This window comes from Trichosurus vulpecula, chromosome 8 (genome assembly GCF_011100635.1).
Source record: "Trichosurus vulpecula isolate mTriVul1 chromosome 8, mTriVul1.pri, whole genome shotgun sequence".
NCBI lineage: Eukaryota > Metazoa > Chordata > Mammalia > Diprotodontia > Phalangeridae > Trichosurus > Trichosurus vulpecula.
The window spans coordinates 147,833,475-147,849,083 of NC_050580.1; the positions used below are offsets into that span (position 1 = coordinate 147,833,475).

Consider the following 15,609-nt stretch of genomic DNA (forward strand, 5'->3'; position numbering starts at 1 on the left):
AAATAACTTAGGGAGCCTTTAATCAACTTGAAATAGCCATGTTTCTTGGCTGAGAAAGCCTCTTCTTTCTTTCTAAAGCATTTGGTTTTATGAAAAGATTCAGGTCAGTGAACAGCATAATAGCATAATAATAAGGGTGTCTGTCACCTTTCCCCTTCCATATCCCACAGCCTACCCTCAACCTTCTGGTCAATGCCCCTTCCCCTTTTCCCCTCCTGGCTGGACACTGATCCCTATTTACCTTACCTCCTACAAAGGGAACCCAGAATCTCCTTTCCACTATGACCCTTCACTCTACTCCTCCTCTTCCCAGTGGTGGTGGGTCATTTCTGTGGGCAGACAACGTTATGCATCCTTAGGATTCCTGAGCCTTGCCACTCACAATGTGGCTGAATGTGTTGTCTCTCCCCTTTTAGAGTGTGACCTATCTGAGAACAAGGACAGTCTTCTTTTTCTACTTACATCTCAAGTGTTTAGCACAGCACTTGGCACATAGTAAGTGCTTAATAATTTTTTCATTTTCTTCATCCATTCATAAAAATAATAGAATTTTAAAGTGTATCCAGAACATCCCACAAAAGACTTAACTTTCTGAGTAGGTAAAATTCATTCTGGCTGGTTGGGAATGCAGCAGCATAAGATGTTAAATTATTGATAAAATATTGCAAAGGAGAAAGAAATTATCTGTTTGGTATAAGGTGACCAGACATCCTGCATTAACCCTGCAACACGTTCCCTCTCAAATGTTCCTCAATATAATGTCCTTCGCTACTGTGTCCTGTTTTCCTTCTTTCTTCCTGATCATTTTTCTCCCTTTCCCTTGGGAAATGAGGAGAGAGACAGAGACAAAGACAGGTCAGCAAGAGAGAGTCAAAGAGTGCTGGATTTGGAGTCAGAGGCCCCGAATTCAAATCCTGATTCTGCCACCATCAGCTTAGTAAGTTGTTTAGCCTCTATAGTCCTCTGTTTTCTCAACTGCAAAATAAGACTTGGACCTCAAAGTTCTCTTCAAGCTGCAAATCTAAGATTTTACTTGCTCCACAACCTTTCCATTAAATTTATTTCCACAAACATTTGTTGAGCACCTACTAGGTACAGGACACTTTATTAGACACTGGAAATACAAGGACATAAAAACAAACAAACCTGAATGTTCTCTGTTTTTAAGGAGCATAGATTTCACTGGCAGGCTACGGCATGACAAAGAATAATAATTCAGTACCACTTCTTGAGCTACTCACCCAACTTTCACTTGAACTGTCTTGTTGGGTCCCTAAATTGGCAGATACTATTCCTTCCTAGAGATGTAACTTTGGCAGTTCTGATTTCTAACGCTGTAGCTCCTGCTCCCTTATGTGGTGCCTTCCTCAGTATCAATCAACCAATTGGCATCAATTAGTTTTTACAAAATGGATATTTACTGAGAAACTATAGCAAAGACAGAAGTTACAAAACATTCCCCAAACTGGGGGTGCATTCTTTCCTTCAACATTCAAGGTCCCTGGGAAAAATGACTCAAACCTAAAGTCCAAAGGTAGTGAAGCATATGTGTAGCCAAGGGCACCTCCAGACTCCTGAGCCAGAATTCCTTCTCCCCATTTGTGGAGTCCTCATGAGGTTCTTCCCTATAGGTGTAACTTTCTATTGGGTTTGGTGGATCAGTACCTTTTTGGAGTCCATAACCAGAATTTCTCTCCGACACAAAAGATCATGATCCCTGAAGCCTCTACTTTCCTCAGTACTATCTATCCTCCCACTATTTGTTCTTGGAGGCCTACATCCCACTATAGACTCTGTCTTGGAAGCTCTGAGGGACTCTTGGGCCACCATTCAGCTCTTACCACCAGTGTAACCTCTGATGGGCTTCAGGTCATCCTGAACTCATTGGTCACCTGGTGACCTTGTTGCTCACAGAAGTCATCCCTAATTGAAAGCCTCCAGGGAAGAGGGTGAAAGATAGATAGCTTAAATTTTTTGTATACACACTCTAGTTCCTGAGTCATCTGTTCTTCCAGCTCTTCAGCCAACCAGAGGAGTCTTTGCCATAACACAGTACTAGGCCCTCTTGGCCCTCAGTCACTCATGGCCAGAAAAGGGCTCCCCAAAATTCCATGTATGGGATTGGAATCAAGCAAGAAATATCTATGAATGCTCTATATAACCCACCAGGAAGGGTGAATCTGAGCATGCTCTCAGGACTGGATTCTCATTGGCCAGTCACATACACTCCCAACCCCTATGATTACAATAGCAATAATATCTAGCATGCATATAGCCTTTAAGGTTTACAAAGCACCACATATAACATTATCTCATTTTATTCTCATAACAACCCTGAAAGATAAGATATGAAAGAGGTAAAGAAGAGACAAGACAGAGTGCTCAAGGAATATTTGAAAAGGGAGAGAATACTAAAAAGTGGGAGGGTTAAGGAAGTGACCCCTAAAACTAAGCCTTGAAGAAAGATAAGGAATTTAAGAAGCAAATGTGCAGCAATGTCTTCTAGGCATGCAGGAAAATTTTATAAGTGCATCAAAACAGAAGGGAGCATATTGAATTCAGAGAACAGTTCAAAGTCCAATTAGTAATACAGAAAATATACAGGAGAGTAATAGAAAATTAGGCTGTTTCTTCTTGCCTAGCTAATTTCACTATTGGTCCCAGGACCAAGCAGACCAGTTCTCTGACTATCCATCTTTCCTGGGTTTCATTGTCTTCTTACTTGTAACAATAATCACTACTGAGCCTCCAGTGAACATCCAAGTTCAACTTACTTCTCATCCCCAACTACAGGCAAAGATTTACCTTCATCTCTTGTCTGGTCACTTTGGTCATAAGGTTCTTGAAATTTGAATCTTAGTGGTCCAGTCATCATAGACATATCCATTCCTCTTTTGTATCATCTATTGAGGAAGTAAAATAATATTTTAATAACCTTGTTGCTAAACATTAGCTTTTTTCATTGTCTCAGTGTTGTCTATGGAACAAACCCAATAGGAAGTCTTTCTTTTTTTCTTTTCTTTAAATAAATACCTCATTGACATGAAGTTAGCACTTTCTGGCCTACTCTCCTAGATCCAAGCTGCTACATCGAGGTCTGGGGGTATCACTTCCCTAACTACATTAGCTCAAGTCTCCACAGGTTGTGTGTACCCCCTGTATGCCTAGTGTTGCAGTTCCATTTGTAAACCTAACTAGAATTAGCTTCTACCCAGGGACATTTATTTCAAAGATAAAGCAAGAGCAAAAGTACAAACATTTCCCCCTCCCTCTGACACTTAAGGGACCCACTTTTCCTTGTCCCACCTCAATCTCAGTGAGGTGGGGAGTTGGAGGGGGGATAGATTTCACTCTTAGCATGGTTCCTACACAGCATTGATCCCACCAAGTTTGCATCCAGATGCAGCGTCCATCACTGCCCGACAAGATGTCAGGACACCGGGATGTCAGAGGCTCATTCTTCTGACATTTTGAAACTCATATGATCCAGATTAATCTCTTTCACTTAAAAGTGAAGAGAAAAAAATGGTGAAGGAGAAAGACTGAGGCCTGTTTTGACAGGGTCAAAGTTCTGGTTGCTAGTGCTTCTTTGAATGCCTCAATAGCCAATTGGAAAATGGTTTCCCTAATCACAAGGTTAATGGGCTGGGACCAATTATAGACTCCCTGCCACACAAACTCAAGTCTCTCCAGGGTACTTCCATTATATATCATTACTACTCTCCTGGAAGCATGTTCTCCAGCTCTCTCCCTGTGGAGAAATGCTTTCAGAGGCCCTCTGTGCTTACACCAGTTCCCATAATAGATACCTTTGAAAAACTCACTGTCATTTCCCAATAATCAACCACCTCCCAAAATCCTCCCTTTTGGTAAAAAAGTACAGTTAAGCAAAAACAAAAAACAAAAAAATACACCTTCCATGTCTGACAACATATGCCTCATTCCATATTTTACTATCTGTCACCTCCATGACGACAGGAGAGGAGTATGTTTTGTTTCCAGTCCTCTGAAGTCAATGGGTCATTGCGTTGAGCATAGTTACATTTTCTCAACATTGCTTTCTGTAAACATTATTGTGGTCATTGTGCACATTGTTGTCTTGGTTTTGCTTACTTCACACTGCGGCACTTTATCATAAAAGCCTTTCACAGTGTCTTCGTAGAACTGAATTCTTCATATTTGTGATTTCTTTCAGTGCCATTATATCCTATTACATTCATATGCCAAAGCTTGTTCAGCCATTTCCCCAATCAATGGGCACCAGTTTCCTTCCAGTTCTTTGCTACTATTATAAGTGCTGTGTTATATATAGATATCTATTTTTTTTACATATTCCTTCCCCCTGTCTTTGATGTCCTTGAGATCTATGCCCAGCACTGATTTCACTGGGTCAAAAGATATATAGAATTTAGCGACTTTTCTAGTATTGTTCAAAATTTTCCAAAATGGGTGAACCAACTCGTAGCTCCACCAATAATGGTTTTTTTTAATTTAATTTATGGAAAAAACCAAACATTTCTATAACATAGTATAATAAAAAGATGACTGCACATGAAACTGCAAATCTATTATGTACAATTTGCTATTCCTTTTAAATGCATAATAAAGTTATCATGTAAATTTATCTCTTTTTTCTCCCTTTCCCTCTGTTCCCTCCCCACCCCTCCCTAACCACTACTAGGTATTTCCAAATATGATTAGGGAAAAAGGAAAAGAACCAATAGTGTTTTAATATCAGGAAGCCACTTTTAATATAACACCAGTGTCCCAGCTGTCTTAGCTTATCTAGTCTTTTTCTAATCAGTCAGTCAATAAACATTCATTAAGTGCCTACTGTATGCCTGTCACTGTGCTATGTCCAGGGGGTACAAATAAAGGCAAAAGACAGTCCCCATCTTTAAGGAACTCACAACCCTAAGGTAGAGACAACATGCAAATAACTATGTACAAATAAGATACATACATGATAAACAGTAAACAAATAAATAAAGGGTAGGCACTAGGATTAAAAGAGATTGGGAAAGGCTTCCTAGAATTTTAACTGTGACTTGAGTTCAGAGGGAGGTCAGGAAGCAGAGTTGAGGAGAAAGAACATTCTTCTGGAAGATGGAGGTCAGTGAAAATGCCTGGAGTCTGAAATGGAGCATCCTGTTCAAGGAACAGCTAGGAGGCCATTGTCCCTGGATTAGTGAGTATGGCAGGGAGGTGGTGAGGAGAGTAAGGAAGGTATAAGAAGATACGAGATATATATTAAATGTTTTAGCATTAGCACAGGCCTAGTGTGGGGAAGCTCTCTACATGCTAGCCCTCTCATCTAGACAGAATTTCCTGGTCAGACGATATCAAACAGTTAAGGCACCCATCAAGCCAATATACGTTTTCTAAGGAAATTTTCAAATGTCACTATTCCTAAAGTTGTATTATTTGTTGCCATCTCCATCTCTCAGAATTCAAGAGAGAAGAAAAAGGGAGTCATGCTTCAGGGCTTAGTCTTTTGAAGGGTGTCCTTGGATTTCACTTTTCATTTCTGTTGATGAAAGGATTTTAGTGTCACAGGTGATTTGGGGGAATCATGAGGGTAGATGCATGTCTGATTCATGTCAGGATACATTCATAAATACAGCCTTACCATGGTGTCAGGAAGAAGTAGCAATAGCCACAATTAGCAGTAGGTAGCAGACTATTTGTTATGACCTCTGCCCCAAATTATCCACCATCCAGATTTGCCACAATGACTCAAATTCTTACCATTAAAATTCCACTTCTGGGTTAAAGCATGAAAGCTCCTTTTCAAAATGTAGTCTAATTAACTGGGGAAGGTAACTATGACATTGTTAATGATCCCTACTACTCCATCGCAAATTTAGCCTGTCAAAGTAGCCAAACACCTAACAGGACTCTATGAGAACAGAGGTGGCAGGAGAGGTACGTTTTGTTTGCGTCCTTCTTTCTCCAACAGGACCATGATATCACGGAAATGATGACATGACTTGCAGTGATTTGAGTGAGGGAGGGCTGTGCAAGGTCACCTGCCTCACTTTCTCCTCCAGAGCCATCTGGGTCCAGTGGCCTGATATTCTCCAGGACAACTAGAGATGGCCCAGGATGCATTGGGAGACCCTGGCCCTTTTAGGCTAAGATCTTTTCTGGTTCTCACTTTCAGTGAGGCAACGCCCATTTGGTGAACAGGCCTCTTTAAGAAGCTAATCAAGGGATGGCTCCTTTAATCAAAACTCAAAAAAAAAAAAAAAAGAAAGAAAAAGAAACAACTTGGAGGGGAACACCCTCAGAGTTCCTGGGCAAAAGAGAAACAGTTACTATTTGTTATTTAGAAGTGGGATGGGAGATTAAAAAGAGTATGGGTGACAGCTGAGGAAGACAGGTTTGAGTGAGAGCATTTCAATGGGGAGGTTAGAAAATGTGTATGGAAGAGGGGAGTTATACAATTTATGGTGGCATAGGCCCCCAGGCAAGGGTAGGAGTGCTGCAAGAGAGAGTTAAGTGATTTCAAAAGGACTGACGTAGTTCCAAAATCAGCCAATGCTCACTTAGCAATTTTGGCTAGATGGTCCTGGACCATCCCCCACTCCATCCCTACCTATCTCCTACTCTGCCTCATAGTACACTAACCTGAAAATTTATGTTTAGGGCAGCCCGGTGGTGCAGTGGGTAGAGCACTGGTCCTGGAGTCAGGACGACCTGAGTTCCAATGTGACCTCATACACCTACTAGCTGTATAACCCCGGGCAAGTCACTTAACCCCAGCTGCCTCACATTAAAAAAAAAAAAGTCAGAGGGCTTGAGTCCAAATCCTGGCTCTCTCATTCCCCACGTGACCCTGGGTGAGTTACTTCATTTCTGGGCTTTGATTTTTTTTATCTGTAAAATAACAGGATTAGATTAGAAAACCTCCATAGTTTCTGCCAGTTCTAAATCTATGATTCCAAATTTCCTCATTTTCACATGGACTAATGTCTAATGTACTCTCTTTTTTTCTTTGCACAGAAAGAGCTTGCCTAATGGAAAAGGATCCTGGATCCTGCAGGGCATCCTATACAATGTGGTACTTTGATCCCCTGGAGAGGAAATGCCTCAAGTTCCTGTATGGAGGGTGTGTAGGAAATGGAAACAGATTCCTCACCAGAAGAGAGTGTTATCAGAGATGTGCTCCAGAATCAGGTAAGTAGGAAGGATGTGGAGAGTTTCACATTAAAATAGATGAGTCAGAGAGGAGAAATGACTTTTTTATTCAATTCAGCAAATAAAAGGACAGCATAGATGTGCTTAACATTAGAATAAAAAAAAGGTCTGAAGAATTAAAAGAAACAGGAGTAAGATTGGCGAGTGATGCCAGGCCAGGGAAGATGCATTGTAGTGACCCCTCCTGAGCCTCATGGTGCTCATCCTTGCATGAACTAACATGTTCTAGGGAGTGGAGGGTAAGAGAGTGGGTCAGTAGTATCTTGGTCCCAGTTGTAGCATCACCACCATGCTGGTAACTTGTGTGGTTTATTATTATTTCTTTTGGATGACTGCTATTCTGGCACAGCTCAACCCTCTCTTTGGACTACAAATTAAAAATGAAACCATCTGTCATTTCAAGTATCGCTGGCCTTGAAGAAAATGATAATCTGTGCAATTCTCTATCATCTAGGTAAAGAAGACAAGTCTTCTGTTTATTAAAGCATTTCTTAATAAAAAGACAGCATTAACTCATCTGTTTGGAAACCAGCCGACTTAAACAGTTACACAATACTTGAATTTTTGCTTTATTCTAAAGTTCAAGGGTTTTTTTTCTTTTATACACTTAAAAAAATTACCTTTTGTCAAAAGGTGTGCCTGTTTTACCCCAAGTATATACCAGATACATGAAAGGAGTATGGGTTCTTTTGATAAAGAAGAATATAACTAGTGAAGTGAGTATTATTCTCTTTCCTCTTGGGAATCTAAGCACTTGAAAATGGTTTTCTCCCACTCAGTGCATTGAAAAAAAGTGATATATTTATGACTCCTACCGTAGGATACGTGACTATAGCTCATTATCACCAGGAGATCAGTTAGGGTAGGGTCAAGAAAATTACTACATTGGCACATTACAAAATGCGTTTCTCACTTTATGTGTTAGTCTATCATCTCTGAGTCATGAGTGGTCAATGTTCTCCTTCATCTGTCCTCTGGAATCCTGGTTAATCGTTGTGTTTCTCAGTCCTTAAATTCTTAGAAATGTTTGTTTTTACAATATTGATGTTACAGTATAGTTGTTCTGGTTCTGCTCACTGTGCTCTTCCTCCATTCATTCGTACAAGTCTTCCTGAGTCTCTCTGAAGCTGTTTCACATTTCTCACAGCATAACAGAACTCCATTCCATCCATATACCATAATTTGTTCTGCTTTTCTCCAAATGATGTTACCCCCCCACTTAGTTTCCTTTTTTATTTTTGCCACCACAAAAAGAACTGCTACAAATATTTTTATACATAGAGGGCCTTCCCTCTCTCTTTGATCTCTTGGGGTATAGGCCTAGCAATACTGTCCCTGGGCCAAAGGGCATGCACAATAGACTCTATTTTCCAAATAATTTTAAATTAAATTTATGTCTCTTTTTGGAATGAATTAGTTTCTGCTTTGTATGGGAAAAAAGCAACATAATTTAAGGAAAAAAGAAATAGCAGATTAGTTAACAGAGATGACTGCAAAAACAAAAAATGTCATTTGATGCTTATTTACAGTTAGATTTATCCAGGATCCAATTCAATTCAACAAACATTTATTAAGCGCTTACTATGTTCATCGATGTAACGTGAGATTCTTGTGGCATTGGAGCAAGGAGGTGATCATAATAAGCACAGCACTGAACTGGAATTTTAGAAATCAATATTCTATTTCACCCATCTGGGCCTCAGTTCACACACCTGTAAAATGAAGGGGATGTGCTGGAGCAGTGGCATCAAACTTGGATAGAAACAGGGGCTAGTAAACAGTACATAGGGAGTCCTGCAGGCTGCAGATTGACTTAGAAAACCACGTATTAACATTATCTATGTCGTATTGCATTTTTATTTATTTTGTAAGCTATTTCCTGGTTACATTTTAATCTGGTTTGGTCAGCACTCAGGAGTGTTATAGGCTGCACTCCACCATGTGTTTTACACCTCAGCCCTAGAGAATCTGTCAAGTTCCTTCTGGCTCTAAAATTGTGTGACTTTCAGTGTTTATGTAGCACTTACTACATGCTAGGTCCTTTACAATTATTATCTCATTTGAGCCTCACCCCGACCCTGGGAGGTAGGTACTGTTATCACTCCCATTCTACAGATGAGAAAACTGAGGCAAAGAGAAGTGATTTGCTCAGAGTCACTCAGCCAGTAAGTGTCTTAGGCTGGATTTGAACTCAGGTCCTTAGGACTCCCAGGTCCAGCATCTATCCGCCTAGTTGCCCCTACCTCATTCCCACTTCATTATCTAAGACTCCTGTCCATGTCCTTCTGAAAAAAGCTACACAGGGGATCCGCCTTATATGCCAGGGATCTTTCTCAATCTCTCGATATTACGTGGGTACCAGTGGAGTAGTAGACTGACCATTTGGAGCCAAGCCTTGATCAATGATTGGCCCTTTTCCTTTTCTGATCTTTGACCAAGTCATTTAATCTCCTTCTCCTATGTAATATGCTGTATCTCTTGATAGTTTTTGTTTGTGGAGGTGGGTTGGGTTTTGTTTGTTTGGGGGGGCATTAGTTTTGGGGGGGTTGGTCCAGAACTGTGATTTTATGAGTATAAGAATCTCTCCATGGGGAAACTCCCTGAATTTATACAGATGAGGAACTATTCCACAATTAAGAGTTGTCTTGGGCAGGGCACTAGGAAACTAAATGTCTTGCCCAGGATCAGGCAGCCAATATGTAAGTCGATGGGCAGCCAAGATTTGAACCCAGGTCTTCCTGACTGGGAGGCTGTCTCACTTTCCAGTGAGCTTTGTTAAACAATGAAAAATGTGCTTTAATAATGCACAATGCTAATGTCTTTTCTCTAGCCTGAGAACAGACATCAAACATGTGCCCTGTTCAAAATTCCTAGTGCATGCCAGACCTCAAACTGTGCTGTCATAATCCTCACTTGACAGGATTTATTAAAATACTTATCAAGGCTTCCTTTTTCTACGAAGGTCTAGTTTTGCTTTTTGGTTTTTTTTCTGGTAGGCTTTTTCTTTTCTTGTTAGTTTTGCTTTTTTTTTTTTTTTTTCTGCTGGGCTTTTTTTCTTGCTAGTTTTGCTTTTTTTTTTCCCTGCTAGGCTTTTTTTTTCCTGAAACCTATTTTTCAAGCCCACTAAAGATTTTTTTTAATGTGTCTTGTTTGGCAAAAACTCCAGCATCTTCATCCCTTGTAGGTTTTCACCAGGCAGAAATGATCTTTCTTTTCATCTACTTCAGGGCTGTCCCTCACACAGGGGACATGACATGCTGAGCCTAACCTGATGTGGTCAGACTAAAGAAAGACAGGCATACACTTGCTGTATTTGGATATGGTTTCTCCATCCTTGAAGATTATACTATGCTAAGGATAATAGAATCATAGCTTTGGAGCTAGAAGGGGCTTAAAAGGCCATCAAACCCAATCTCCTTATTTTATTAATGAGGAAACTAAGGTTCAGAGAGTTATATGACTTGCCCAGGGTCTCAGAGCTGATAAGTGACTGAGGCAGGACAGAGGTCACTGGTACTTCTTTCATTTCCCCTCCTAGTTATTATGAATGTACTTTTGCTCAGATTATTTCCTTATCTGTGTCAATAACTTGACTCCCCTCTCAAATACTTTACAGGCTTCACAAATGGCAAGGTTGGCATTGTTTTGTTCCATCTGTCATCCAGATAATTTTTTTTTTGGCAACAGAAGGTGGTGGTCTCCCTGCTTCCTTCAAGCATGATAACTATAGATTATATTAACTCTTCTAATGCTTAATGATTGAAGCAAATCCTCAGGGGAGCCATCCAGGGAACAAGAGCATGGGTCTGTGCTGAGAGAACAGAGCCTGTGACTAAGGCCACTGACTAAGACTAAAAGTGAGATCTTTAAGGCTCTCTATGGTCTTTTCAGTGTGGGGACTCTTTCTCCCTACAGGCCACAACCTATCTATGACATAGCAGGATCCTAGAATAGGGGTGCTTAAGCCGGGGAATTTTTGTTTTCCTTTTAAACATGTTATTTTGATCTGTATTTCAATATAATTGGCTTCCTTCGTGGTCCTATGTATTTTATTTTATGCACTTAAGAACATGGTCCTGAAAGGGGGGGTCCATTGGTTTCATCTGACTGCCAAAGGGCTCCATAACACAGAAAAGTCAAGAGTTTGTTTTAGAGTGTTATCTGAGGCTCAGAAAGGTTAAGTGATTTGGTCACAGTCACACAGCTAATAAGAGTCAGGGGCCGGATTATTGGAACCCACTTCTTACAGACTTCTGGTACAGCATTCTATGTCTGTGCCATACTCCTTCAATAATATCTAACCACAAAGCTAGAAAAATAAAAGAGCAAGGATATATTCTAAGCTTTAAAAATTTTTTTTTAAAGATGTCTCTTATCTTGTAGAATAGGAAGCTACATACTTGAGATGGGAGAATTTAGTGAGAGATAATGCAGGAGCTATCCATCTCATGAAATGAAGGGCATTTACCCACTGCCTTAATGTTCTTTCCTTAGAGGAGTGTATCACTGTTGAGCTGTTTTAGTTATATCTGACTCATTGTGACCCAATTTGGGGTCTTCTTGGTAGAGATACTGGAATGTTTTGTCATCTCCTTCTCTGGCTCATTTTACAGATGGGGAAACTGAGACAAACAGGGTTAAGTGACTTGCCCAGGGTCACGTAGCTAGTAAATGTCTGAGGCTGGATTTTAATTCATGTGTGTTCCTGATTCTAACCCTCTATACACTGCCCTACATAGCTGCCCAGAGGGTTAGCCTATATGGCTCCTAATTTCCCTTTCAGCTCTAGATCTATGATCTTAAGCAGTAAAAGTTATAAACAAAAATAATCATATCCTTTAACCCAATAATTCCATTACTAGGAATGTACACTGAAAGCATTGTGAAGAAAAATAAAGAGGTTACCTGTGCCAAGATTTTCACATAGTGTGAAAATTATATATATAATTATATATAATATAATAATAAAATATTAAATAATAAATAATATTACATATCAATTATTTATTATGTTATTTAATAATTATATTATATAACATTAGAATAATTATTAATATAATTATATTAAATAATAAAATAATAAAATTTATACATATATAATTTTAAAAAGAACTGGAAACCTAGATGACCAACAATAGGTGCGTGCATGGATGTAATGTAAAATAATGGTCTAATGATATTGCAAACAAGCAGATCTATGAGGAAAACAAAGAAATCTGGAAGAACCTTTGTGAAAGAGGAAGACTGGGATAATTAGACCTAGGAGAAAGAGAGCATGACAATGAATGCATAAGGAATCCTCATAGGGACTTAACAGGGAATGACTGAGAAGTTGTTAGGAATAAATGAATATATGAAAAACCATTTATGAAGCATTTGCTATATGCCCCAAGTCCTTTGCTAAGCACTGGCAATATGAATTTAAAAGTGAGACTATGTCTCCAGGCAATTATATTTTAATAAGGGGAGGTAATACATATAGGAGAGCAGGAGCTAGGGAATAATTATGGTTCTCAGAGTAAGAGGAAGAAACATTGGGGGCGGAAGTATGGTATACAGGTAGGATGGCAAGAAGATGACTATCACAAAAGCACAGTCAAGTTAAGTCAACAAGCATTTATTAATTACTATATGCCAGGGCAACTAGGAGGTACTGAGTGTTCGGCCTGGAGTCGGGAAGACCTGAGTTCAAATCCAGTCTCAGATACTTACTAACTGTGTGACCCTGGGCAAGTCACTTAACCTCTGTTTACCTCAGTTTCCTCATCAGTAAAAGGGAGATAATAATATTACCTAGAGTCACTAGGAACAAAAGCGATCGTAATTGTAAAGTGTTTAATGTTAGCTATTAATAGCTATTATTATGCTGAGCACTGGAAATACAAATACAAGTAAAAAGATAGCCCTTGCCCTCAAGAGGCTTACATTCTGAGGGAAGATCACACATAAAGGGAAGCTGAAAATAGGAAGAAGAATAGTTCGCAGTTATGTAATGCTTAATATGTTCCAGGAACTAAGTGCTTTATAATTATTATCTCCCTTGATCCTCACAGCAACCCTGGGAGATAGGTGTGCTTATTTTCCCTTGTTTACAGATGAGGATACTGAGGGAAACAGAGGTTAAGTGACTTGCCCAGGGTCATACAGCTACTGTCTGAGGTCAAATTTGAACCCAGCTCTTCCTAACTCCAGACTGGGCACTTTATTTACTGCCCCACCCAGGGGCAGGGAGCCCCTTTGAGGAAGAGGTTGTAAAGAGGCACCTGCTCAGGGACATAGTGGGGAAAGGAGTCTAGAGAGTCAGGAGCAGAGTCCTGAGGGGCATGAAGGAGTGAATATGGCTGGCTTCCTTAAAATGGAAGTTGTGGAAGGTACTGTCTGATAGTCTAGAAAGGGCTACACAGGTGGAACGATATTGTAGGGTGAAAAAGTCTGCTCTAGTCTGGGCTGGGTCGGGTAGATTTAATGGGCTATGTAAATTTACCTACCAATCAAGACAGACCCTAGGTTGGCAAGGTGGATGACAAGAACATGGCCAGGGTGATATTTTATGTGTTGAAATTAATTAACCCAAATTTAAATACATATAAGCTGGTTTAGTTGGTTGTATTAGTATTTAATAATACATTTTAAAAATTAAATTATTAATTTTTAAATGAGAGTAATTAGTTTAGCCTCATGGTCTGAGGGTAGATAGAATACAAAAACATATAAGCTGTCACATCTGCATCACCCCACCCCACTCCAACCCCAAAAAGCTAACAAAAAAAAAATCCTAAGTACAACCACAAATTCAATTTAAATAAAACACGAGAAGTTAATTTTATTCCAAAACATATTTTCAGCTTAATATGGTTGTTACTAGGGGATAAGTAACATAATGTGCTGCCCCAATGGTATTTTAAAGACTACAGCTGGAATGGCCATATGTAGCTTGATTACCCAAATGCCTCATCTTCTCCAGCTGACATTTACTATGCCCACTCACTCAGATGCATGGCAGTGTTCCAGGCATTTTAAACATGAAGAAATTCTAGGTAAATGGAATTTACCCTAACTAAATGTTGATTAGTAACATTTTGCTTCTCCCGACCCTCCATTTCTTCTATGAGGCTTGAAAAGATCTTGGCAAGTGGTCCCATCACTTCCTGGCAAATGGAAAAGAAAAGGAAGCAGTGTCAGATTTTATATTCTTGGGCTCAAAGATCACTGCAGATGGAGACTGCAGTCATGAAATTAAGAGACACTTGCTCTTTGGAAGGAAAGTTAGGACAAATCTGAACAGCATGCTAAAAAGCAGAGACATCACCTTGTTGACAAAGGTCTGTATGGTCAAAAGCTATGGGTTTTTCCAGTAGCAATGTGTGGCTGTGAGAGCTGGACTATAAGGAAAGCTGAGCAATGCAGAATCAATGCTTCTGAATTGTGGTGCTGGAGAAGACTTTTGAGAATCCCTTGGACAGCAAGGAAAACCAATCAGAAATTAATTCAAACTCTTCACTGTAAGGTCAGACACTGAAGATGAAGCTTAAATACTTTGGCCACATGAGAAGATGAGACTCGTTAGGAAAAAACCCTGATACTGGGAAAGACTGAAGGCAAAAGGAAAACAGGACAGCAGAGGATGAGATGGATAGATAGTGTCATAGAAACAATGAACATGACCTCGGACAAACTTTGGGAGATGATAGAGGATAGAAGAGCCTACCATACTATGGTCCGTGGGATCTCGGAGAGCCAGACTGCATCTCTTGAATGACTGAACAACAACAACAAAATTTGGGATCTGGCCCTTGCCTGCTTCTCCATATGCCCTCTAAATCTGTTTTATGAGATTCTAAATTAGAAAACCACAGGCTTTATTCCAAGACCTGGACACCAAAGGACTCCTCCATTTCAATTTGATTTAATTAAACATGTTTTACTTAAGGGCCTCCTCGGTTTAAGGCATTGGGGTATAGGAATTTTTAAAAGATCTCTGAATTCACAGGAGGAGTAAATGTAAGATATTGGAATTCCCCCTCCAGCACAAATCAACAGCTCTTCTGTGACCTGGTGGACAAATCTTAGGAAGTTGCCTGAAGCACATAATGGTTAAAGTGACTTGCTCCAGATGACTCTTTGAACTTGGAACTTCCAGACCAGGAACTCTGTTTTCTATCCACTCTTCCATAGCTGCTTCTAAGGCCCTAATAATAATAACAAACAAACAAACAAAAATAAAGTCCCTTTCTCTAAGGAATTTAATCAAATCAGTAAGCCCCAAGCATTAACTAAGCACTTAAAATGTACTAGGCCTGAGCTAAGTGCTAAAATATAAATTGGAGCAAAAAGATAGCCCCTTCCCTTAAGGAGCTTACACCCTAATGGGGGAAGAAAGAACCTAGAAAGGATGGAGGAGGAGGTAAC

At 39.8% G+C, this 15,609-nt stretch overlaps 1 protein-coding gene across 3 annotated transcripts in view; it reads left to right on the forward strand.

Annotated features, from left to right (window-relative positions):
* LOC118828787 (inter-alpha-trypsin inhibitor-like) overlaps nt 1–15,609 on the forward strand; it is an 89,149-nt gene that overhangs the window by 53,333 nt on the left and 20,207 nt on the right. For all 3 annotated transcript variants that reach the window (XR_005008970.1, XR_005008969.1, XM_036735650.1), the window contains exon 3: nt 7,006–7,179. Coding sequence is in view for 1 of the 3 variants with exons in the window: in XM_036735650.1 (XP_036591545.1) it covers nt 7,006–7,179 (174 nt within the window). In the remaining 2 variants the exon portion in view is untranslated. The remainder of the gene's footprint in view (nt 1–7,005; nt 7,180–15,609) is intronic.